General features: G+C 43.7%; 1 protein-coding gene across 5 annotated transcripts; it reads right to left on the bottom strand.

Annotated features, from left to right (window-relative positions):
* Nucleotides 1-3,857: 3,857 nt before the first annotated feature.
* LHX8 (LIM homeobox 8) lies at nt 3,858-19,904 on the bottom strand. Of its 5 annotated transcripts, none has more exons than XM_019489162.2 (9): nt 19,724-19,898; nt 19,224-19,310; nt 18,985-19,146; nt 14,889-15,010; nt 12,989-13,209; nt 12,566-12,669; nt 6,951-7,046; nt 5,697-5,880; nt 3,858-4,469 (listed from the first exon to the last, which is right to left on the bottom strand). In XM_019489162.2, exons 1-9 carry the CDS (start codon nt 19,802-19,804, stop codon nt 4,393-4,395), a joined length of 1,134 nt encoding a protein of 377 aa, XP_019344707.1. In that variant the 5' UTR covers nt 19,805-19,898; the 3' UTR covers nt 3,858-4,392. The 5 variants fall into 5 exon arrangements, 4 of the variants coding, with proteins under 4 accessions (XP_019344707.1, XP_006269018.1, XP_059583932.1 ...); XM_059727950.1 differs by lacking the exon at nt 3,858-4,469 and adding an exon at nt 6,245-6,413 and having other exon boundaries at nt 5,816-5,880; nt 19,724-19,904; XR_009462351.1 differs by lacking the exon at nt 3,858-4,469 and adding an exon at nt 6,121-6,413 and having other exon boundaries at nt 5,817-5,880; nt 19,724-19,904.
* Nucleotides 19,905-22,768: the final 2,864 nt, after the last annotated feature.

Genomic DNA, 22,768 nt, shown 5'->3' with positions numbered 1-22,768 from the left:
CTGCTGTATGCCTTGTGTCCAGGACAGTCTAAAAACAGACACAAGCCGATACATTTAACATAACCCTCACTCATATCTGTTACAGATCTGTTATTCCTGGCTCAACTTTATTTCAAGAGAGATCATTAGTTGAAACATGCCTTAGGCTGCAAAAGTCATTAAATATAAGTTATCCTGCCATAGGCAAGACATCTTGTGCTCAAAATTATTATAAAGTAAGACTGTATTCAGAACCCCAATCATGTAGGTATGGCAAGCCAATGTCACTCTTTAAAAGCAGAAGCTGAGACAGGATTATGTAGCTTAGTGTTGAGTATGCCTTTCCTAGAGAAAACCGGTAAGGAAAAAATACCTGTCATTCTGCCCTGCCCCACATTGAAAGGAAAGAGCTACTGCACTAAGGGATTGGCAACTGTCTCCTTAAGAGTTAATTTTCTTTAAAAAGTTTGAGTCTGGAATGCATGTTTACATTGTTAAGATAAAGTATGGGAATAGTACGAGATGCTGCTCCGTTCAGCTACAGCAACAGCACTTTGTCACTAGATGTCACTCTTCCGGAAAAAATCTCTGAAGATAAATAACTAAGGGGAGGATTCTGGAATCTCCTATTAAATAAACAGAACATCTAAAGATTCCTTTTTCTTTATTATTTTAAGGTTACACTTTAAAATAATAAAGAATTAAATTATAATTTAAATAAATCCATGATTTATTTTGCACACTGTTTTGACTTCTCATAAAAAGCTGAAATTTAACCCTTTAATTTAAACACTTTAAATTTTGATAGCTAGTCAATGGTCTCAAAGCTCGAGAGGAGAGAGGAGGCTGGGTTTAATCCATCACAGCAGCCAAGTAATGTAAACCTTTCCCACCTAGCAAAAACCTAACTTGTAAATTATACGAAGATGGAAAGACTTGCAGAACAAGTACTTCTGTCTTCATCTGTCTGATCACTAGAAGACACTTGAACATGTTCAGCCTCATCTTCCTAGAGCTATGAATTGCAAACTCCTATTAGTCAGTGATAGCATGAAGCTCAGCTCCTAGATGCTGAAACAGAATACTGATAGAAATATCAACTATTCATTAAAAAAAAAAAAGAAGCCTGCACATCTTTAAACAAACACTGTAACATTAAAATTGATATAAAGCATGAGCATTAACATTAGATAATCCATTTATATGGTTTCTATTATGCCCAGCTAAGACTGATTTGGAATAGAAAGAAAAATTAGGAGAAGGGATCGATCTCTCTGAAGACCATATTTTGAAGCTCCCAATGGACACCCCTCCTACCTGCTTGTATTTATTTAGGCCACCTTCCCAAGAATACACACACCTACATCAACTTTCCTTTCTACAAAAAAAAAAAAAAAAAAAAATTGTAGCATTTTATAACTAGAAATTTCTTCTATTCTCAAAGCTTGAAATTGTATGCTTTCTGCAGCAGGAATACAGATCATGTAGCTGTTAACTGTACTAGTTACATAGAGATGCTTAGAATAGCAGACAGCTAGGGCTGACTGTCAAAGGATTCAGCACTGAAAGTTCATTTGTCTTAAATATTTTCTTCATTTTCTCTGAAACTCCACAATTGAAAAATAGACACCATGGTACCTGGCAAACAGGACACTGATTTCTCGGACATCTCTAAGGAAAGGGAGAGATTAACAATGGAATTGGCTGCAACAGCACGACTCTGAGAGCGCACCTATATTTATGACTTTGAAGGGGTAGTTCACATAAGTAGAGTGTTGTGTTTCCTCATGCAACTGTGTCAGTGATGACGGTAAAGTTGCCATTTAAATATTTGTGGTTTATTCTGTGACATCTCTCAAGCCACTATTGTTCCCATGCTACCTCTCTGCCTTTAGTCTGTAGTTTCATCCCATAAAAAGGTTTTTTTTTTTTTTTTTCACTGCCTGCTTCTCCCAAATTTACTCCTCTTAGAAGTCTCAGGAAACAGTAAGAAAGAGCTCTTCCACCAGCAAAAGGTGTCCATAAATACTAGCATCAACAAAAGCCCAGATTTTCTATTGGGGAGGAGACCAAGTTCTCAGAGCTTTGCTGTCTGGGCCATGAGGTAACTGTAAAGTGTGAACTGTCTCCTCCACTGGTCCTTGGGAAACTACCTGAGCACCCCTATGGTGGAAGAGTGCAGCCAGCTGGGGAAGTATGGGAGAGACTAAAAGAGCACTGTGTAGCTTCTGTATGTGCAAGGCAGGACCTGTAGGAGGCAGTAGCTGTTCCACCACTTCGCTAACCCTCATGCAGAGACAGCAGACCAAACAAAGACAGCAGCAAAAAGTTGATTTCCCCCTTCTCTTTCCCAGAGCCCATCAACTGCAAGCTTCTGAATCTCTTTCCTTTTCAAGTGTTTATTGGTGTTTGGGAGCAGTGTGCCTTGTACTTGTATGACAAAGTTGTTTTAAGCATAGGTTAGACAGAGGTGGGATGGGTTGGTTTGGATAAGTATAATCCTGGCTTGAGAAGAGAGGTGGATTAGGTGATCCCCTGGGGTTCCTTCCAGCCATATATTTTTTTATGACATCAGCAAGATACTGATTTCTGAAAGCTAACAAGGGGCTGTTTCAAACCTAGTTTTGCAGTTCATGAAGTTCCTTATTTCACTCAGAAAAACCCACTCAAGAAAAGCCTGTTAGCTATAGCTTTTGGCCAAAAAATGAAAACCACTGAAGATATAAAACTTTTGCCAGTAATACTCCTATCTGCAAGTACAAAAATAATTCTTTTGAATATATTTTCTTAATTTCAGTTTTATTCAAAACTAACACACTTCAAAGATAAATACATTCAAAGGTATAAAGCCAACTAGGAGTTGGGGGGAGCAATTGAAGAGCTTTGTTTTCTCCTGTTACACAAATGGGTAGGTATGAAGATGATATCTGACAGTTCTAAAAGCTTAAAAACTAGTGATGGCACTAATTTTTGTTCCTTGTTTAAGAAAACACTGCAAATGTTTTGCATTTAATTTTGAACCATTTAATGGTAATCTGGTAGGTGCTGCTTGTGCACTCTAATTGAATTTCAATTTCCACCTAGTGTTAGCTGAAAAAGTAAAATGTTGATCTAGTAATAAGAAAAATGTTGTTCACCAAATATAGGTGGTGAAGAATCAGAAGTGTCAAGCACTCATACTTGGTTAAACATGTATAGAAATACTTGTCATCCTCATACTTAGCAAAAAAAAAAAAAAACAAAAAAAAAAAACCACAATTATTCCAACCAAGAAAAAAAATCAACCTCTTTAGAAAGGAGATTGAAAGAAACCCACCAACTGAGAAACAAGATCAAAATTGATTATTTAAATAGAAGTTCCTACTTGCCGACTTCTGTTATTAAATTCAATAATGGAAGTTGGGGAGGCAGCACAATTATCAGTCTTCCCTAGTTTACTCACTATTCCATCCCCGAGCTGTGCATGTGCACACAAACATACAGGGTTGCCCTGTGCTCCTGCAAGGTAAGTCAATGACATACCTAGACTCCTGGTAGCCCTGAGCAAACTTTTAGTATCTGTCCCCTCTTCACAAGAGATAATAATAATAAATTGGACAACAGGGAAAAAAAGTACCATTTTCATTCCCCCTTTCTGTCCGGGCCCCGGGCAGACGCTTTGTTTGCCCACACCTTTGTCCGGGTCTGAGGTAGGTATACAATATAGCTTCCACTTATGGTATATATTTGAAATATTTAAGAATACTTTTGTAAATAAATGTATTTTGAAAGTTAATGGACAGTATCATCTTGTTCCAGGAGAACCAGATTGATGCATATTTTAGATGTGCTTAATACTGTTAACTATGTGAACAGAGCTCAGCCATAAAACACGAGAATGTGTTTGCTTAGCATGCTACAGCAGAAAGTTTATTCGGTTCCATTTTGAAAATATTTGCAACTGAAATTTATTTTAGCCAACTCAGACATAAGCTTTAAAGTATAGGCTGTATATAACTCAAATACAGGTAGTACTTTTTTTATAACAATAACTTACAGGTACAAACAAATGATAAGCTACAATTTCACAAAGAGTTGTAAACATTTTGCACAATTGTCAGTCCTTTCTGTTAGGCAAAGTGCTCTTTTTGATGACAAATAAATTAACAAACACATAACTAGAGTGGACTACTTCCAGACAATACAAAAAAGGTGTTTTCAATAAGTCTTGTAAACAACATAATAGTTATTTATGCAGAATCCATAAAAGTGTCTTGCAGGCCAACTATACTTACATATTGGGCATGGTCTTGAAAACGCTTTGGATGTTAAATTAAAAAATTAACATTAATATCTTTTCAATGATATTTTAATACACAATAAATGACTCTTGAGATTACATCCTCAATAGCTTATATCCCTGAAAGAAAGGAATTAGGTGTGACTTATTGGCAGTTGTGTCATAGAATGGGGTAGCAAGGGCTGGAGTCCAAGAGCTGTAGGTGAATGAGCTACAAAAATAGAAAGATTTACTGGTCAACCTTGTTGGAAGTAAAAAATATTTGCAAACAAAAACAAACCAAAAAAAATTCATACCACCCCATACACAACTGTAGTATTTGGACCAGACCAGCAAGTTGCAATATTTTCACTAGTACAGTTAAAGGAGTTTAGCCACTCTGAAGCAGTGTTATAGTCATTTCTAACCCATCATTCTGGAGCACAATAAATTAGTGCCAGCTCCGTCTATAACCCATTCAGGCACATTATAATGCAGTTTTGGAAGAAAGTTAACTGGGACCCTGTCTGCAACTACAGCTACAATTGTATCAAGGAACCCAATTACAACAGTCATAGGCGATGCATGGGGGGCATGTGCCCCCCCTGAGATTGGCCCTTGCCAGCTGGGGAATGGGGGGTGACTGCCAGTGTCCCCCCTGAGATTGTGGGGGTGCCAATAGAAGTGCTGCCAGCAATCTGCTGCTGGGGGACTGCCTTCCCTCCTGGTCAGTGATCAGCTGCTGGTACCCCCCCCCTACTATCAGGAGGCACCAGTGCCCAGGACAACAGTTATTCTCTAACCTAGTTACAAACATGGTTCAGACCTGTAATGTGGGCTTCAATGTGGTTGAAAAACACAGCTAATTTCCAGTCTGTATTATGAACCAGAACTAAATTTTGGGTATCTGGTTATGAAACAACTATGCAGTAAGTCAGCTCTCCAGCATGACTGAGGGAAGAACCCTGGTCTGCAGGAAATTGCTAGATCTTTTATCAATTTCTACTAATCCCTTCAGTGCTTGGTATACAAGTCTCAACAGAACAGTATATCTAAAAACCCTGACTTTGAGAGATTAAAAAAAAAAAAATGTAAACTGTTCTCTCAAAGTTACTAACTTTTAAGGTAAGAATTACATTTCTACAATGAACTGCAAAAAGTGAAGTGTTAAATACACAATTTCTTATCTCTAGCATCCATAGTATGGAGAAAGTACATTCATCTTAACCAAATTTGTAGCTATGCTTTACAGCAAAGATACTAAGACACTCACCTCTTAAATGAAGTGTAGATAGCAGCTAAAGTACTAAGAAGTTTCATACAATGAATACTGGGAATAAGAAATTGAATAAATGTATTTACTATTCATCAACTGGTAACTATTCTTGCTGTAGCTCATAAAGCCTCCTTCATCTTATTCTCAGATTTACAAAGAATTACAGTAAGTTATTGTACCTACCATCCATATAACTATGTAGAGCAGTTAACATAGTCCCATCTTGGGGTACATATGCAGAGTATGCCATTTCTTCTAACATTGGTGGAGACAGCCTAGATGGTTGAACTGCTGTGACAGGAGCAGTAGATGAGTGATTAGGACTAACATGTTTCTTATGACGTGCTCTACAGTTTTGAAACCACACCTGCAAAGGGGGAAAAAAGTTGCATCATGTTGATTCACTGCATTTATTTTGATATGCCAATATGATAAAACCCTTGGTTTTAATTTTAAGTTTAGCGTCAGAGTATATAGGTTCTTAAATGGAACAGTCAAAAATAGGCCAAAGCACACATGCTATGGTGAGCTAGATAGTTGAGGCATACCAAATTCTGTCACTAGTGGTGCACAAGGGACTGAAGTGGTAAGAGTCACATCCTGTCACCTTTGATTTTGCGGCCTGAATGACTCTGGTATCCATTTACAGCTGGGTTGACTGGGGACAGCTTTCAGTGAGAAGTCCAGAGTGAGACTCTCCCTCTCTCAACTCTGGATCTGTAGCAAGATACCTCAAATGCTCTACTGCTGTGCCCCAAAATTGTTGAAAGGAAGGTCAAAATATCCTCTGATTCCAGTTTTATTTCTTGTAATCTGTAACAGACTGGCCTCCATCCTTTGAAATGTGGTCCCATTAGCCAGGGGCTTCAATTTACAGACATATTCTGTCAAACTTTTAGGCTATGGATAAGATAAGAGAAAGTCAGGGTAGGATAACAGTAATCATATTGAATGCGAAGGGCTTCCAGCCAAAATTTTGATTCTGTGTTTGAGCTAGAGTTTTGGATAGATTTGTGGATTAAGGTCTCTCTAGATAAGTTAACAAATAGCCACAAAACGTTAATATTTTGACAGTGTGAATATGGTGCACAATTTTGGAAAGTAGATAAATGTGATTAAACCTTGCTTTAAAAAAAGAAGCAATTTCCTGATTTTCTTTTTTAAATAAATTTTGATGCATAGGGCATACAGTAAAGATATATTTTTAAAAGGCAACAGTTTTAGGTGTTTATGTTGTATCCTCCCTCCCTGGTCTAACAAATATGAATGTTCTAATTCTATCCCTGACTCAGGAAGTTTGACCTGGAGTTGCACTTAAACCACTGTATAGATCTTTTTTCCAAAAGAAGAATTTACATCCAGTAAGAAAATTAAGTTATGGCAAGTTCTTATGGAAGTCACAGACCTAGAATTAAGTAAGCAATTTAGTACAGTCACCTGTATCACACGCCTGCTCAAGCCTGTTCTTTCTGCCAGTTTTTGTAGGGTCTGTGCATCTGGATTGTTGTCCTGAGCAAACTGTGCTTGCATAACCTGAAAAGATAAGATTTTTAATTGAAGTGCTCATAAAGCTTCTTGGTCAATTTCAGAGGATAATGCTTATATCAATTAGTTGTTAAAACATGCTGTCCCAGTACATCATTAAAAAGGGGGGAAAAATTATCTTCTGATATTGTCTCTTACTCTGATTAAGTGGCCACATTCAGAAACTTAGCTTTATTCTGTTTTGTACTAGTCAGTGAGGGAAAAGAAATTCAGTTATGATTTCACTAGAGAGGGATTATGGAAGAGAATTCATTGCAGACTAATCCAAATATGGTTGATTAAGAAAATGTCTATAGCTGCAGACCACTTAATACACAAAGGGGGCAAGGAATGAACTTTCAGTTTGACAGGTTCAAAGAGACCAGTCAATCAATCTGTCTGTATTCTAAAGAGGATCCCCACTTAATCCTTTTCCAGCTGCCCTGAAATATGCATGTAATTTTGAGGCCCTGAGTTTGCCACATTTACCTTTAATCCATCTCTGAATGACATGCAGGCTATAAACTGTTCCTGCCACTGCTTAAGATTAACATGTTAAGGACTCCATAGTGCAATACTTTTTATGGAAACTTATTTATCATAAAATAATGGCCATTTTGTAGATGCAGATATCAATTTAATCTGTATTATAATCAAATTCAGACCAATCCCTTCAGCATCTTGAACTAAAAAACTTGAATTTTTACTTTGTTCCCTATGCTGCTGTGTTAGTCTGCAAACTAGTTTGCTGCTGTGTATGAGTTATTTGCCAGCAACTGAAACACAGTCCATTTCTGGGGTAGAATGCTGCTACTTCTTAATGATATGCAGCCACACTATCTGGGGTCCCATCAGATGAAAGGCATTATTACAGCCTGAAAGAATATTTCTTATTTAAGGCCTGTAATAGTTTTAATTTTGTGGCTTTTTGCTGCAAATTCTGTGCCAATAATTTTAGATTCTCCTATTTCTGTGTTTTGGGGAACCAAGTGAAGCAATCTATCCTTCAATCATTTGCAGGTTTGCAAATTTTGTTTTAATGTGAACCAAACTGGAGCATCTCACAGAGCACTAACTACCCCAGTCATGCACAATATACCTTTCCTCTTGTATTTATAATCCCTGTACATTAAAAAGCTTGGGCATTCTTTTGTTCAAGTAGTGACTTCTTTTTTTTTGGGCTCCTATCTTGATATTCATTCTGTCTTCCCCTTTCCATGGGTTCCACTTCACCTAGCTGAAAATAAATAGAGCCTCTACCCTACTGCAATCTCACTCCCTATGCAAATGTTTGTAAATGTGTTAGAGGGCATGGTACTGCCAGAAAACCCACTTCTGTTTTTAAGATGTAAAATGGTACAACTCTAAGTTGGAAGCAGACCAAACTAGTGGTGTTTCTCTTCTTCCAGCTGTCCAGTTCTCAGGGGAGGGGAAAAAGTCTGTTGGTTTTGTTTCTACAAGATGCTCATACAGAACTTTGGGGTTTTTTTTCTTTTGAGATTCAGGACATTCTTTAAAGAGAACCACCTCTTTTACTGCATTGTATAACCCATGAATACTGCCTGACCTCTTCTCTGGTCCAGAGCTTTGGATGCAACTGGCTGTCCACTCCATTTGCTCCTCCTTAGGAGCTATAATTTCTTCAAAATTTAGTTTTACCATAACTTTTCAGGAATTGTTGTCACTCCCACACTTTCTTCAGCTGTTTCATAGGCTAATGCAATAAGTTTCATTTCCTTTACAAAGTTGATTTAGCCTGTTTACTATATTTGATGTTTTATATCAGCAACTGCTTTCTCTTAACTGGAAGCCCATTCTGTTGCTATAATTTTCATATGGGAAAAATTAGTCTCTTACTTGTTAATCGAGTTTCTCCAAGTCCCAATATGCCAGCCCATATAGTGGGTATAAGTCCTCCTACCAGCAGATGGAAACATGAAAAAAAATAAAGCTCTTGTGGAGTCAAAGTTTGTACAGTGCTTTGAATATAGAGCACTATGAGGTGTGCATTAGCTGCTTTTACATAAAAATAACTTGGTAGCTGGATGAACCTATTCAGATTTCCTGAGCATTAAATTTGTATTCAGCTTATGCCAAATGTCCATAAAAAATTAAAGGAGGACCTGATTTCCATATTACCAAAACAAGACATGACAGGGTGGGATGCTTAGGCTGAGACTGCCACCTCAGTTCTCATTGATTTCCTGCCCTTTGAGAATTTGAAAGCCTCTTTGAATTCCAAAGCAGATATGTATTTGTGGATACAACTAAAGAACAGATGTCTTGGTTACCAAATAGAAAAATCTTAGCCTTCCATAAATCATTCTCTAAAGAAGTTTCCCCATGTCAGTTTGCAAGTAATATAAAGGTATGTAACATGTGCAGGTAGTAGTTTCTCATATTTCTGGGAGATGCATTACTCCTGTTCCCAGAGAGGTACTTAAATTATTCTGAACAAGCAGATGGAACTACCCAAACTTGTCTCTGTACGCTGCTTTAATGTGGTTTCAAATCAAAGATCACAATGAAGCATGATGATAGCAGCTGTGAATGCCCCAAAGACAGATATGAGCTGGAGTTAAATTTAGAAAGGATAGATTCTGCCCACATTATTTTGAGGGTGCACACAAGCTTCATGAATCAAGAGGAAAGGCTAGAGACGGGCAACTATAATGTAGACCAAATTGAGTCCCAGATCACAAGGTTCCATGTGGAAAGGAAGATGATTTAAGAAAGTTGCATTAACTCCAGAGTCCAAGAACCCCTAGATAAATATGCAATTTGTAGGGCAATACCATATTTAAGCTGTAGTTCCCTAGAAGCTTCTGCCCACCCAGGTGAAAGGCAAAGAGATACAAGATTGAATCTATAGCAAAAATTATTCAGTTCTGAATCTAACAGGCTCTGAAAATTTTTTTTTCAGTCATCCTGTAAAACTAAGATACCATTAATTAAAGTTGGATCGGATAGGAGTTAAGTTTTCTTCTGTGGTAAATCAACAGAAATTCTAATTGGTACATGCTGATTCCCTTGGTTCAATCTGGTTTAGCAGCTGCTTTGGATTGGAGTCTCTCCACAACTTGGGCTAAAAAAAACAAAAAACAGACAACTGGTTTGATGCAATGCTAATTAGACTGGGATACCAGTTGCATCTAAACAGGTCTGTCCCAGCTGTTTACACAGGAGGCTTAAATGGCAATTAAGTCAAATTAGCTGTCATTGTCTCCTATTAAATACCTGTGAATTATTTGAATTAACCCTTGTCTTGGAACAATGGGCTTGTCAGTCTATAAGGTCTGGGGTTTGCTGCAATACAAGAGACTCAAGGAGATGAAACTATTGTCCATTTTTAGTATAGACAGCAGAGAAGGTAGGACTCTTGGGTCTCCCAGTCTCATTAGTCTTCATCCCAACTTCCTCTTTGATGTCTCCTCCAGATTATTGCTAAAATACTCTGCATCTATGCCTTCTCCGTCAGTGGCTAAAATGGCAATGGAGATTCTGACCTCCGATTGAGAACACTCTCCAACAGCCAGCCATGTGATACATTATGAATTAAGTGCCCAGTTTCTTTCATTACTCTGTCCATCTTTTACTGCCCAAGAGGTCAGTCACCTAATGAATGTTCCGTTTTATTGCTAAGGAATAAGAACATGCCAACCAAACAGAGTTCAAGGTGAGGCAACAGAGAAACCAAAAGTTAGTCGCATGTGAATGAAAGCTTATCTATAACACTGCCAAGCTATATAAATTGAGGGCATCCTGCCTCAAGCCCAAGGGGAATACATTAGACTGTAACAGTTGAGTACTAGCTAGGAACTGAACTGGACATTCAGTTTTAGAATTAGATCCTGCAAAAAGATGGTCTTGTTGACCCAAGTATCACACACTAATTAACAAGAATGCTACCCTCTCACCAGGGCACGTGCTTATTATTCTACCTGTATCATCAAGGTCTGGGAGAATAAAATCTCTTTCCTAAGAGACCACCAGAACTACCATTTTGTCTTGGGGAAAGTACAGGGCCTTAAATATCCAGTCTTGATCAAGAATGAAAGACTGAAGAAAACAGTTACACTATGTAAATGGGGACATGTAGAAAGAATGAAATGTAGAAATAATTAAATTAGGCCCCCCTCTGCCTAGCCTATAAGACTTGGAGTCTTTAAATGCATGGTCTGAAGCTATGTTTGGTGGTGAAGCTGAAACTGGTCATACATTTCAGTCTCTGAAAGATAAACCAAGATTCTCTGTAAAGTTCTAAAATAATTTATGATAGAAAATGGTTTATTTTCAGGAAAGACAGTGATGCTTGGGTGATTTGATATCAGAAGAGAGACCTGGTCCAAAGCTAGAAATCCAGAACAAGACAATCCTGATATGGAAGGAAGCCATGAGTAACAGAGCAGGTTCAGCCAGCCAACTCCCTTTAGAACAGACCTGACCTCACAAGAGTTTCAATTCAACATCCCAAAACATGCATAATGCCTCACATGAGTTCTTGCTTGCAGGAAGAAACATATCCAGTGACTGAGCTGGTGAAGAGGGACATGAGAAAAAATACTTTAGCGCTATGCCTTGAAACAAAATGCAAACAGTGGTAGTGAGCCTCTTGGTGCTGACACTTTAAATGCTATGAAAATGAATTTATATATACCCAACCCTGCAGGAGGTACTTCCTAAAAACAGGAAGCTTGAATATTCAAGCTAATATTCTGAAAATTAAGTCAATGCTACACTCAGTTACAGTGGCTAACATAATTTCAATGGATAGAAACAAGATTTGAACAGTTCAGAAAAAAAGTCAGGTCATTCAAGACAGGAGGTGAGGGGCAAGGAATATTCACTTGATAGCTTTCCTTATTGCCATTTATATAACCAATAGAACAGTAATCTTGGTTGCACATAAGCATACCAAGAAGACTTTTGCCTTTCCTTCTCCAAGGACATAATCAACCTTTAGCAGAAAATTGTACAATTATGCTCCTCTTCTGCACCCTCCTGGATAAAATAAGGAAGGGTCATTTGATTGGAGTCAACCTGGGGGTGCCTGTTTATGCTGATATGAACATAATACTTCCCAATTCTGAAGACACACAACCTTGATTGTCATTAAAAGGGCTGATTGCGGAGTTCTAATGAAATCTAAAACTCCAACCAACTAGTGTCCTAAGGAGCCACATGTAATAGATTTCCATAGCATCTCTCTTCATATTACATAGTTCTGAAAGTTCTCTGTCTTTACATGTAATTACAGTAGTGACGTAAATGTCTGATGAAATTTATTTAATCAAGCAGCCAAAATAGATCAACATTTTGGTTTCCATTTTGCAGCAGATACCAGCTGCCCCCAGGGAAATAAAAAGCTTGAGGACTAACTAACTACTCCATATTAAATTGCTAAAGCTAACAAAATACTGCAGGAACATGCTGTCTTGATAATTTATGCAATTTACAGCATACGCAACAATGTTTATATGCATCTAGTTTTAACAGTTGGTTTCAAATGGTTACAGTGCTGCCTCTACCTGGAGTTGATCTGCTGTGAAGCTGGTCCGAGCTCTTTTTGCTGGTTTTGGATGATTAACATCTTGTTCTGTTAATAATGCTCCTTCCACATTAATCCCATTCCCTGACAAGTTTTAAAAGAGTCTGTTAATAATTCAAGCTAATATTAGTTAGCAAGTCACACTATTCTGAAATAGGTTTTCTAAATTTGTTAGTCTTTGATATTATTTACCTATCTATCTGAATAAGATTTGCTTTGTTTTCTTCAGAAGTATAGAAAGCAAGTTGAATGTACAAGAATACAAGCAAATAAATCAAATCTTGTGAGCAACATTTAGTTTGCATACATACAGCTCTAGCCTTAAAGCTAAAGAATTGCTCTCAAGGAAGCCGAAATAAAGCAACAATGGCAAATGATATTTAATACCAAAAGAGAATATTACCATTTTCAACTTCTCTTTTTAGGTTGTCCAACATACAGTCGTAGTGTATTCTACAAAGGACTTTCTCTTCAACCAAAGCAAACTCCTCCCCAGTGGAAAGCTGTCTTTTGCAGGAGAAGCAGGCAAAGCATGCCAAGTGATACACATTTCCTTTAGCCCTTCGGACCCAGTCAGTAGAATGGATGTGTCTACCGCAGCGTGAACAACGGGTTCCATACCGTCTACAACGGGGTAAACAAAAGGGTAAATCACAGAAGCAAGTCATTTTAGACTAAACTGTCACTCTGGGAAAATTAGTGGCAAGCTGATGGAGAAAAGTAGTTTGAATTCAAAGTGTACTGATCATATTCATAGTCAGAGGACTGTCACATTTACAGAAACAGTTAAGAATTTGCACCTGGTGGTTTTAAGAACAGACCACTGCTCATTTAAAAAGTTTAAATTTTGCCTTCTGTCTTCAGGAAGGTATTAGTCATCCAATTACTAAAGTGAATTCACAGATATCCAGTCCCCAACCCTCACTTTCTAAAGCTCTTTTTCTAATGGATTGTCAGCTGTCTCCTTGCGCTATTGACCCCGTGTTCTATGACCCTGCAATTATTCAAACATTATTTCATGTTGACAAAGTAGCTTGGTAGCCCAAACTCTTGTATTTAACTATACGATTTCTTTAACAACTAACCAAAGATTAAAGAAGAGAATTTCCAGAGGGAGAGAAACTAGACTTCAGGAAATAAACCAGGAGAAAGAAAAACAAAAACCATGTAGTTGCTGTACTTTCTTCTTATCTTTAAGAGAAATTTAAATACCCAGGTACGTTTGTAATGCTAGGAACATGTTTCCCTGTGAGAATGTGACTATAGTTTCAAGAACAACACAATGACTAGGATACTTCCATGATGTACAAGCATACATTCTGGAAAATCTTGAACATAAATTTAGGATTTTGAATTCAGCTTAAGGTACCCAAGTAAACAGCTCATTCTTCTAAGAGGTTGAATACCTATCAGTCCCTTGACTTAAAAACATGCACCCACCAAGAGCAAAACTTAGCTTAATCTAATTTCTTTTGGTATTAGTACTCTGATAATTGATCGTGGGCAGTTTAGCTATCCATGTTGAATCTCCCCTACCACTTTAGGGTTTGGGGCAAAATCCTGACAGTGCCATCTCACACTGGCAAGATTCCCATCAATTTTGGATGGGGGGGGGCATAACTTCACCTTTTATTTGTCAGTTTCAGAAGCCCCACAGCTCTTTTTGATGCCAGTAATGGTTAACAGATTCTCTCTCGTATAAGATCCTATTCTAATTGTGTGCTGACTGTTACAAAAGTAACAGTATGTACACAGATACATAATTATTGGAATGTTCTGTTTACAGGTTTTGTGGAGACTTAAGAAGCAGATCAGGTTTTGTAATAATTTGAGGTGATACCTTAAGTCTTGTGTTATAAGCAGTCACATTCAGTCTGGCTTGGAATAGAATTCTGCAGCTCTACTTTATAGACTTGAACTAGAACTATTTAAAGGAGACTATTCCCATGTGATGACTTTAAGGTCTGTTGTTATAACGGTCTTGCATTGCATTGCTGAGGCCAGCCGAGAGTTTAATTCCCTCTTGGGTCTCATAACTGAGAGATCCATTCAGTAACATTCTGCAATCCCGATGCATTGTGCAAATATCCCTCCCCCCAACCAAATCAAAAGTTGTGTAATTATATTTAAATGAATTATCTGGTGTTTCCCCAATTTCTTTTCAAGCAAATTATGGTTCAGTTATTTGGGAGTTACTGAAAATAAGTCTAGAAGATGAAGGACCAGCTAGTGCAACTTTTACTTACAGCCTAATAGAAAGTGTCACATTGGCTAGTCATTTTTTAAACTTGTGAGCGATATACCTGAAATAATCAAGTTTGCAGAAGATGTCTTTATCTTTGATATAGCAGCTGGTATGCCTTCCTAGAGAAGTTCTGCAAACACTGCACGAGAGACAGCGTACATGCCAGCACAGATCATTTACCTGGAATAAAAAAAAAAAAATACAAATATGGTAGTACATACCTAGAACTATTTTTGAGTTCCAAAACCCAAGTTTTCCCATACATACAATACAGACTGCATGTACCATATAATGGTTACAACCCCCCCCCCCCTACATTTCTTTAATACAACACACATCCTCATGTTTTATAGAACAACATGCAGAATTAAACACATCAAGTTAAGTGATTGTACCAAAGACTTCTATTATTTGCAATTAAGATATGGTAATGGAAAACAACAGAACCCTCTTCAGTCTTTTTTGTCTAATTCTGCTCTCACACCAGTAGAGTAGCAGAGCAAAAGCTACTTTCAGATAACCTTGCATAATCACTTAACTTTTTTCTATTACCCTGTCTGCAAAAACCAGCACCACCACACCCATAATAGTACATGCCTACCAAAAATTGGGAAACTTAACTGATTTGCAAGTTGTTTTGAGATTTAAGTGCTATAAGGGCAAAGATCTCTTTGGCAAATAAAACAAGCCATGCATTGCACCCTAACTGTACCAAATGAGTCTTCAACTCTTATAAAACACTGTTTTTCAAAGTAGTTTGTGATTTAAAGCCCCCCCGCAACATTTCAGTCACCTTCAGTAGTTTCCGATACAAGATCCACACATTTACCTTTGTGCAGAAAAGTAGCAGTATCCTGTCAATTTTGAAAGACTGTCTGTAGTATTTTCACAACAAACTGCATACTTTGTTACTATGTTCAATTACTATTATTTGATAAAGGGCAGTGCATATTTCCCATCCTTTGCTTGCAAATGCAGTGCCTTAGATGAGTTTATATGCTCGAGTCAACATTTGAATATTAACAACTCCAACTAAAAACAAAGCTTAATCCCATGTTTTAGCAAAAGAAACAAAAATGCCAACTAAACAACAAGCTAGTTTTGATTTTTTTTTTTTGTTTGGAATCAAGTTCTAATCTGCTGTATGCCAAACAATAAGATTATTAATGCCTGCCCACTTATTCAATGAAATAGCAGAATTTTGAGAAGCAAGTAATATACCCTTTAAGGGGAAAGAAAAAAAGCGGGGGGGGGGGAAAAATGTAAAATGCTGCCAGAACAGCCACATATTTGTTAGTTGCATCAGAGATTAATTATGTGTCCATACGAAGGCTGGTTTCAAGGAAAAATACTGCAGCCTAATATACAAAAGTCAACAGTTGTATACAGTCTGGTATTCTTAAATATACTGTTATTATAGTAGCTGCTTTCGATGCTTTTTTAAATGACAGTCTGAACCTACAGGTTTACTAATACATCCCAATTTAATATTAATCCACATCTCAGAAAAGCTTCCATGGTAGGAAACTATCCTGTTAATAGTTGTCAGCAACTGAACCTCTCAAGCAACAGTGAAAGTGAGCAAACCATTAGAGAGAGGGTTCAACCAAGATGCTTTTGTCCCAAGTCTCAAAAGCAGTCTGCTCTAACATTTGCTAATTACTTTCCACCTTTGCTAATGCTGTTTTTGCTTTACCAGTGTTAGCAACATTGAGAACAAGCCACCATTGCTAAACCCCATATCGCATGAAATTCCTCAGAACAAATGTAATCAATGTTATGCTTAAAACGCTGGCAACAGTCCCTACATAGATCACTGTTGAGATTTTATTATTCTTAACCTACCATTATGAAAAAATTTACCATTCTATTTACAGTCCTCTATATGGTGTTGTCCTACTTAATCATTTAGTAAACACTGGAAATGATGCCAGCAATCACTGTAGGTAGGGAGGAAATAAATTTGAGTAGATTATAACCAATTAAAACCATCTAGCCTTTACTGCAAAAAGCATTATCCTTATTTTTCAGCTATAGGAAACCAAGGGCTAGGAGCATTAAATGACTTGCCCAGCATGTCATAAAGGAGTCTGTAGGATCAGAATCCAGGTTTACTGAGTCTAACTCCCAGTTCTACTATGATCTATTAGGAGGCACTCCACCTTTCTATTGCAAAGAAATGCAGCAAAGTTAATTTTCCATTTACTTTCCCTCCCCTTAATTTAAAACTCATAATTAAATTGTGTGGCCTATATGCCACCCATTCCTGTACCTTCATTCACAATACTTTTTGAATTAAAGAGCAGGAGAAAAGTTATCAATGTTGAAGACTTGCACAATTTATCATGAGTCCTAGTATATGTAATGGTTCACACATGACAGACGTCTTATGGAGTCAAATGACTTTCATTTTTAGTGAAAAGTAAGATTCCTGCCTCATGCTTGCAGAGAAAAACTGGAAAATTTGGTCCAAGCAGACTCTAAATGCTCTAAGCCAGAAGGCAAAAGGAAAGAAACCTTGAATTTATTTTAAAAGATACCCTGGTTTTCAGAGATCAAGACTTTTTTTTAAAAGGCTGGAGATGGAAAAGGAGCTATGCAATGACAGAGGAGTACTGTCAATTCACATACTCCCCCAACAAAAATGACTTATTGCTGTAGTAAAAAAAAACACTTCAGAAGACATATTTTGCCTTTAGAATGACACATTATGCTAAAAATGTTTATTAGCCGCAACCTGTTAAGTACTAAAGTAATCAGTAGCTCACAGAACAGGAAGCAGAAACTGCCTGTTCCTTGAGAGTTTACAATCTTATTTTTTAACCCAAAATGTTTCTAAGGCCATATTTTTTGAAATCTTGAGACTCTTTAGGACTCTCTCAAGGTAATATTAATAATTCAGCTTTCTGCCAAAAGCCCTGATCTTGCTAATATTTATGCTGAATTTTATATGTTAATAGAACCATTGTGAGCAAAAATACACACTCATCTGAAACGAAGCACATGCAGGACCAGGAAAGACAACAGTGAAACGGAATACCAGGGCTGCCCATTTTTCCCCCGGAGTGGATGGGGAACAATTCCAAGGAACAAGCATCAAGAATGAAGCAAATTTCATCTGACAGAATTAATTCATAATGCAGGCACAGTGCACAGAACTTACCTGTCTATAAAGCTTCCTCATAAAGCCATTTTCAATCGCAACTAGCCAACATATTTTAATGCATTAAGCCTGCTTTGAATTTATGCTCTTACATTTTAAAGCACTACTCAAAATATTTCAGCTAACATTTTGAAAACACACTATGGTGAGCAATGCCAGTGTACCTCAGTAGAGATAGCTGATCCTCTACCAAAAGAGGATAATATTTTATATATTATCGCATAATATTTTATTATTACGTGAACATTAATTAAAACACCAAGGCATTCAGACTGTTTCATGAAGAAGTCAACTTTAAACTGGTTCAGCTTCAGTGTGTACCTTGGACCATGTTATCACATATTACTCATAAGCTATGAGGTGCTCTTAGCAGAGGAGCTGCTGAACAGTGCAGAAGGGTATATTATTCCCCATAACCCAGCTGTTCGAAGAAGGAACAACACTGTAATATAAGTGTCCTAGTAGATGTGGTGTAAGCAAAACCTGCAAATTACTCTGTGCATAAATACGGTGTCTTGTGAAGCGATTATTCTGCGCTGCACCGATTAGTCACGCTGAAATTAAGGTGAACGATCAATTTTCCACGGTACTTTCGTTAGGGAAATAAAGTGCTCCTAGAGATCCCGGCTCTCTCCATCCGGGCAGTTCCAGAAGTCGGCGACCCAGCGGTGCCAGCGCAGCGGCGGAGGCAGCGAGCCGAGCTTGCTTGGCAGGCCCCACGCAGGCATCCCCGGGCTGGCGGCTGGGAGGCAGCGGCTGTCCGACGCCGCCCCGGGGTGAAGTTCCGGCCGCGGCTTCCCCGCAGGTGCGATCACTTGGGCGAGACGCTGCCGGGCGGCGCGGGGCTGAAGCGGAGGGGACCGGCTCCGAGGTCTCCAGCGCGGCGGCTGCGACGTCGGGCCTCGCGGCAAGCGGGAGAGATGCGAGCGGCCGGGAGGAGGCCCGGGAGCGGGAGCGGGGCGAGGGCTGCCGCGGCGCAGGGAGCACTCACCTTGAGCAGGTACTTGTCCACGATCTCCAGGCCGCAGCTGCTGCACACGCACTTGCTGGGGGGGCAGCCGGGGCCCGAGGCCATGGACCGGGGCGAGGAGGAGGGGGACAGCGGCGCGGAGGAAGAGCACGAGTCCTCGTCCCCGGCCGCCTCCGGGCTCACCTGGGGACGGCGAAGCGGCTGTTAGCGCCCGCCGCAGCCCCGCCCCGCGCCCCCCGCGCTCCGCGCCCCGCACTTACCAGGCCCCCTTCCCCGGCGCTTCTCCGCCTCCTGCCCCCCGCCAGCGCCGCCGCTCGCCCGCCCTCCTCGGCCATGAGCCCCGGGAACTGCGGGGGAAGGGGAGGGGAGAGCTGAGCGCGCCCCGACCCCGCCGCCAGCCCGAAGCGGGAGCCGGAGCCGGAGCGGGAGCAGACGGGGCGGCGCGCGCGGGCTCGCAGGTGGACGCGGCCCCTTAAAGGCCGAGGCCGGGCCGCGGCCGGTCACGGGGCTCCGACAGCTGCGCCTCGTTGCGCCCCGGTGGCGAATCCAATCGGGTGGAAAGGCCCCGCGCGGGCGGCGGGCGCGTCTGCCCCCGCCCCCGGCTCCTCGCCTCGCCTCGCCTCGCCTCGGGCGGCAGCCCCGGACCGCGGTGCCGAGGCGGGGCCTGGTGCCGGTCCCCTCCCTTCCCTCCCGCGCGGTCACAGCAGCCCGGACCCCGCGAGCAGGCGGCGGCGGCCCCGGTCGCACCGCATCCGCTCACCTTCTCGGCGGAAATGCCAAGCGCTGGGATGTCCTTGTCCTCCAGTTTACACACGAACATCTGGTCGCTCTTCCAATACATGGCACTGCCCGGCCTCTGTCACATACCAACTCCGCAAGGCGCAGCGCAGCGCTCCCGGCACGCGACGCCCCGCCGCCCCGCTCCCTCTTTTTTAAAGGTTAAAAAAAAAAGGGGGTGGGGGTGGGAAAAAAAAGCCCCTCGCCGAGACTCCCGGGGCCTGCACGTGGCGCGACCCGCGGGCGCGGCGCTGAGCTGCGCTGCGCAGGGAGCTCCGGTCCCGGCTCCACTGGTGTCAGCCCCTTCGGAAAAAAAAGTTTTGTTTCAAGGGGGAGGAACCTCGCGCAGAAAAAAAAAAACCCAACAAACCCTGCAGCCTCTCGCGGGCGGCCCGGCCTCACCTCCCGCGCAGGGCCCGCCTCTGGGCGCGGGCCGCCGCCAGCCCTCTCCCGCTCCGGCCCTGGAAAAAACACAGCTCGCTTGAAACAACAAGCGCCCTCCCCGCGCCCCCCCCGTCTAAACACGGACTCAGGTTACGGCTCCGGCTGCCTGAACAAAGAGGGCGGCCGGGACAAGCCGTGGGGACAGCAGGAGCCCGAGCCCCGCTCCCGCGGCTCCCAGTTTCTCCCCCCGACGGGCCCCCGTGATAAAGCCGCTCATTAGGACACAAGACGGAGCATCTGAGCTCCCGGCCCGGCCGCGGTGCGGAAATCACCGCCTGAAGGACGCTGCTAATGAGCAGCCGGACCTTCCCCGCCTAAGGGCGAGCCTCAAGGCGGCTCCCCGCCCGGCCCGCGGGGTGAGGCCGGTCCGTGCTCGCGGGGGCGGGCGGGTCCCCGCAGAAACTCGCCTAAAGCACGAGCTGGCCCCGCGCAGGTGAGCTCGGCCCAACGGGAGCCACGTGGCGGCTCCCGGGCCTTTCCCCGGGCTTCATGCTGCTCTGCCGTTGTCAGGCCGGGAAAGCAGCCGCTCTGCAATGCGCCGCGGCGGAGCGACTCGCAAAGGGTCGCGGGCTCGGCGCCCCCGGGGCAGGGAGCGACCCGAGCCGGCTCTGACACCGCCGCGGCCGCGGAGCCGACGGGCCCTTCCCCTCGGGCTGTGCCCGAGCCGGGGAGCCGGGCCCTGCCGCTGCGGGTGGGGTCACACCACGGGGGAGGCTGCGCTCAGCCCCCGCAGCCGGGGGCCGGGCCAGGCCCCGAGGGGACCTGTAACCTCCTCCAGCTGCAGGGGAAGACGCGTCTCCGGAGCGCGGGGCCGGCGCCGAGGGAGCCCGGGAGAGGTTTGTTCTTGCTTCCTTCGCTCCAGGAAGGGGCGCGGAGCCGGTGGCCTCCGCTCCTGCTCCCCGCCCGGCCTGGGCCTCGGCGGTGCCCCCGGGCCGGCCCTACCCCAGCCCGGCCCGACCTGGGCCACGCTCGCCTGCGCCCCGGGGATGGAGGAGGGGAAACCTCCACCTGCGGCGACTTGCGCCGGCTCCGGGCGCGGGGTCGATCCCGGGACGCGGCACCTACTGCTCGTGGGACCTTCCCGAGCCCTGCCCGGCCCGGGAGCAGCCCCCGCCCTCGCCCGTGGCAGGAGCACGCGGCAATGGAAGAGCGGCCCAGACTGAGCTCCAGTGATTCAGTGGGGCCGGGTCCTTGCCCTCCCCCCCGGGCCGGAGCTGCTGGTGCTGCGAGGCTGAACCAGGAGGCTGAAGTACTTCCGTGCAAACAAGCGTCCGCAGCGCGGGGCTGGGGCGGGTTGGAAGGGCCCCGTGGACGGGACTGGACGGCCCCTACAGCCACAGCCCGGAGCACTCACCTCGCAGCCCCTGATCACTGTCTCTCTCCGCTCTTTCGCTGCCGCCGCCTCCCCGCGTGTTTAAACCAAAGCCCCCCTTACCCGCCCCGGGTGCCCGCGGTGCTAACGCTGCCTGTGCCAGGCTGCGAAGGCCCCGGGGAAACGCCTGCTCTGCCCCACGCTTTGGCTCTGGGCTGCCCCGAAAGCGACCGTCGTGGCAGAGCTCGGTTCACCTGCAGGGACAAGCCCTCGTGGTGGGAACAGCGGCCGGGCCGGCGCCGCGGCACTGCTCGGTACCGATCACGTCCCTCCGCGAGCAGCACGTGTGTAACGTTTTGCTGCTGAACAGCAACGCCTGGGGCTGGGATGTGTCGGTTGCAACAGACAAAGGCACTTGGGCCATTTTGCTTTTAAAAAGCGGTATGTGCCCGGCCGAGCAGAGAAGCAGAGGGCTCAGGAGAGGCGTCCGGGCTGTGTGATTTGCTAGAAAGCGCTCGGGGAGGGCACCTGCGGCCCGGCAGAGCCGAGAGCAGGACTCGTGGGATCACTGTAGTGCCGCAGGAAGGGCTGAGCCGAGCCGAGCTTGCCCTGGCCTGTGCGATCCCCCGCAGCGGACCCGTCTGCAAGCTGCGGCAGAGATCGCTGGGGCAGAGCTGGCGCCGGGACGCCTTAACGCCGCAGAGGTGGGAAGGAAGGCGGCGCAGGTCATTCAGGAGCACGCACCCGCGCGGCCCCTGAGCTGGGCTGGCTGCAGGTAGGAGGGAGCGGCTGCAGCTCAGTCCTCGACACCTGGGCGGGGGGTTGCCGCGATTAGTAGCCGGGTTTTCTGCAGGGGTAGTTCGGAGAAGGAAAGGGGCGAGAGATGCTGCAAGGGAAGGCAGGGAGCTCTGGCTCAGGTGCCCTGCCAGCCACCGCGGGCTGCTCGTGGCCAGAGCCGCGTCTGCGGACTTGCTCCTTCGTGCCCCAGTGAATATGCGCAGCCTTGCTCCGATTCACCCTCTCCTAGTCCCTCAGCAGTCCGCACGGAGACGCCGACGTGCTGGCAGCATCCCAGCTACTGCCCGGGGCAGCTTTGACGGCTGGCCCCGGGAGCGGGGACCCCAGCAAGGGCGCTCGCACCCCTGGGGGCAGCCGAGCGCATCTCGTACTTCTGACTCGTGTGATTCAGTGGGAAAGATAAAATCGGGAGCGGGAGGGCGGGCTTGAAATGCCACTGAAATAGAGAGCGGGTTTTACCGCCCTTGAATTTAG

This window comes from Alligator mississippiensis, chromosome 5 (assembly GCF_030867095.1).
Source record: "Alligator mississippiensis isolate rAllMis1 chromosome 5, rAllMis1, whole genome shotgun sequence".
NCBI lineage: Eukaryota > Metazoa > Chordata > Crocodylia > Alligatoridae > Alligator > Alligator mississippiensis.
This window is presented reverse-complemented; position numbering and strand designations above follow the sequence as displayed.

Bases quoted from the DNA above. Each gene is read 5' to 3' on its own strand.
- LHX8 (XM_019489162.2), bottom strand. From the start codon at position 19,804: ATGTATTGGAAGAGCGACCAGATGTTCGTGTGTAAACTGGAGGACAAG. The intron at 19,311-19,723 runs GTGAGCGGATGC...CTTCCCCCGCAG, and splicing joins TTGGCATTTCCGCCGAGAAG to TTCCCGGGGCTCATGGCCGA. The intron at 5,881-6,950 runs GTGACTGTACTA...CCCCCTTTGCAG, and splicing joins TGAGCAGGCGTGTGATACAG to GTGTGGTTTCAAAACTGTAG.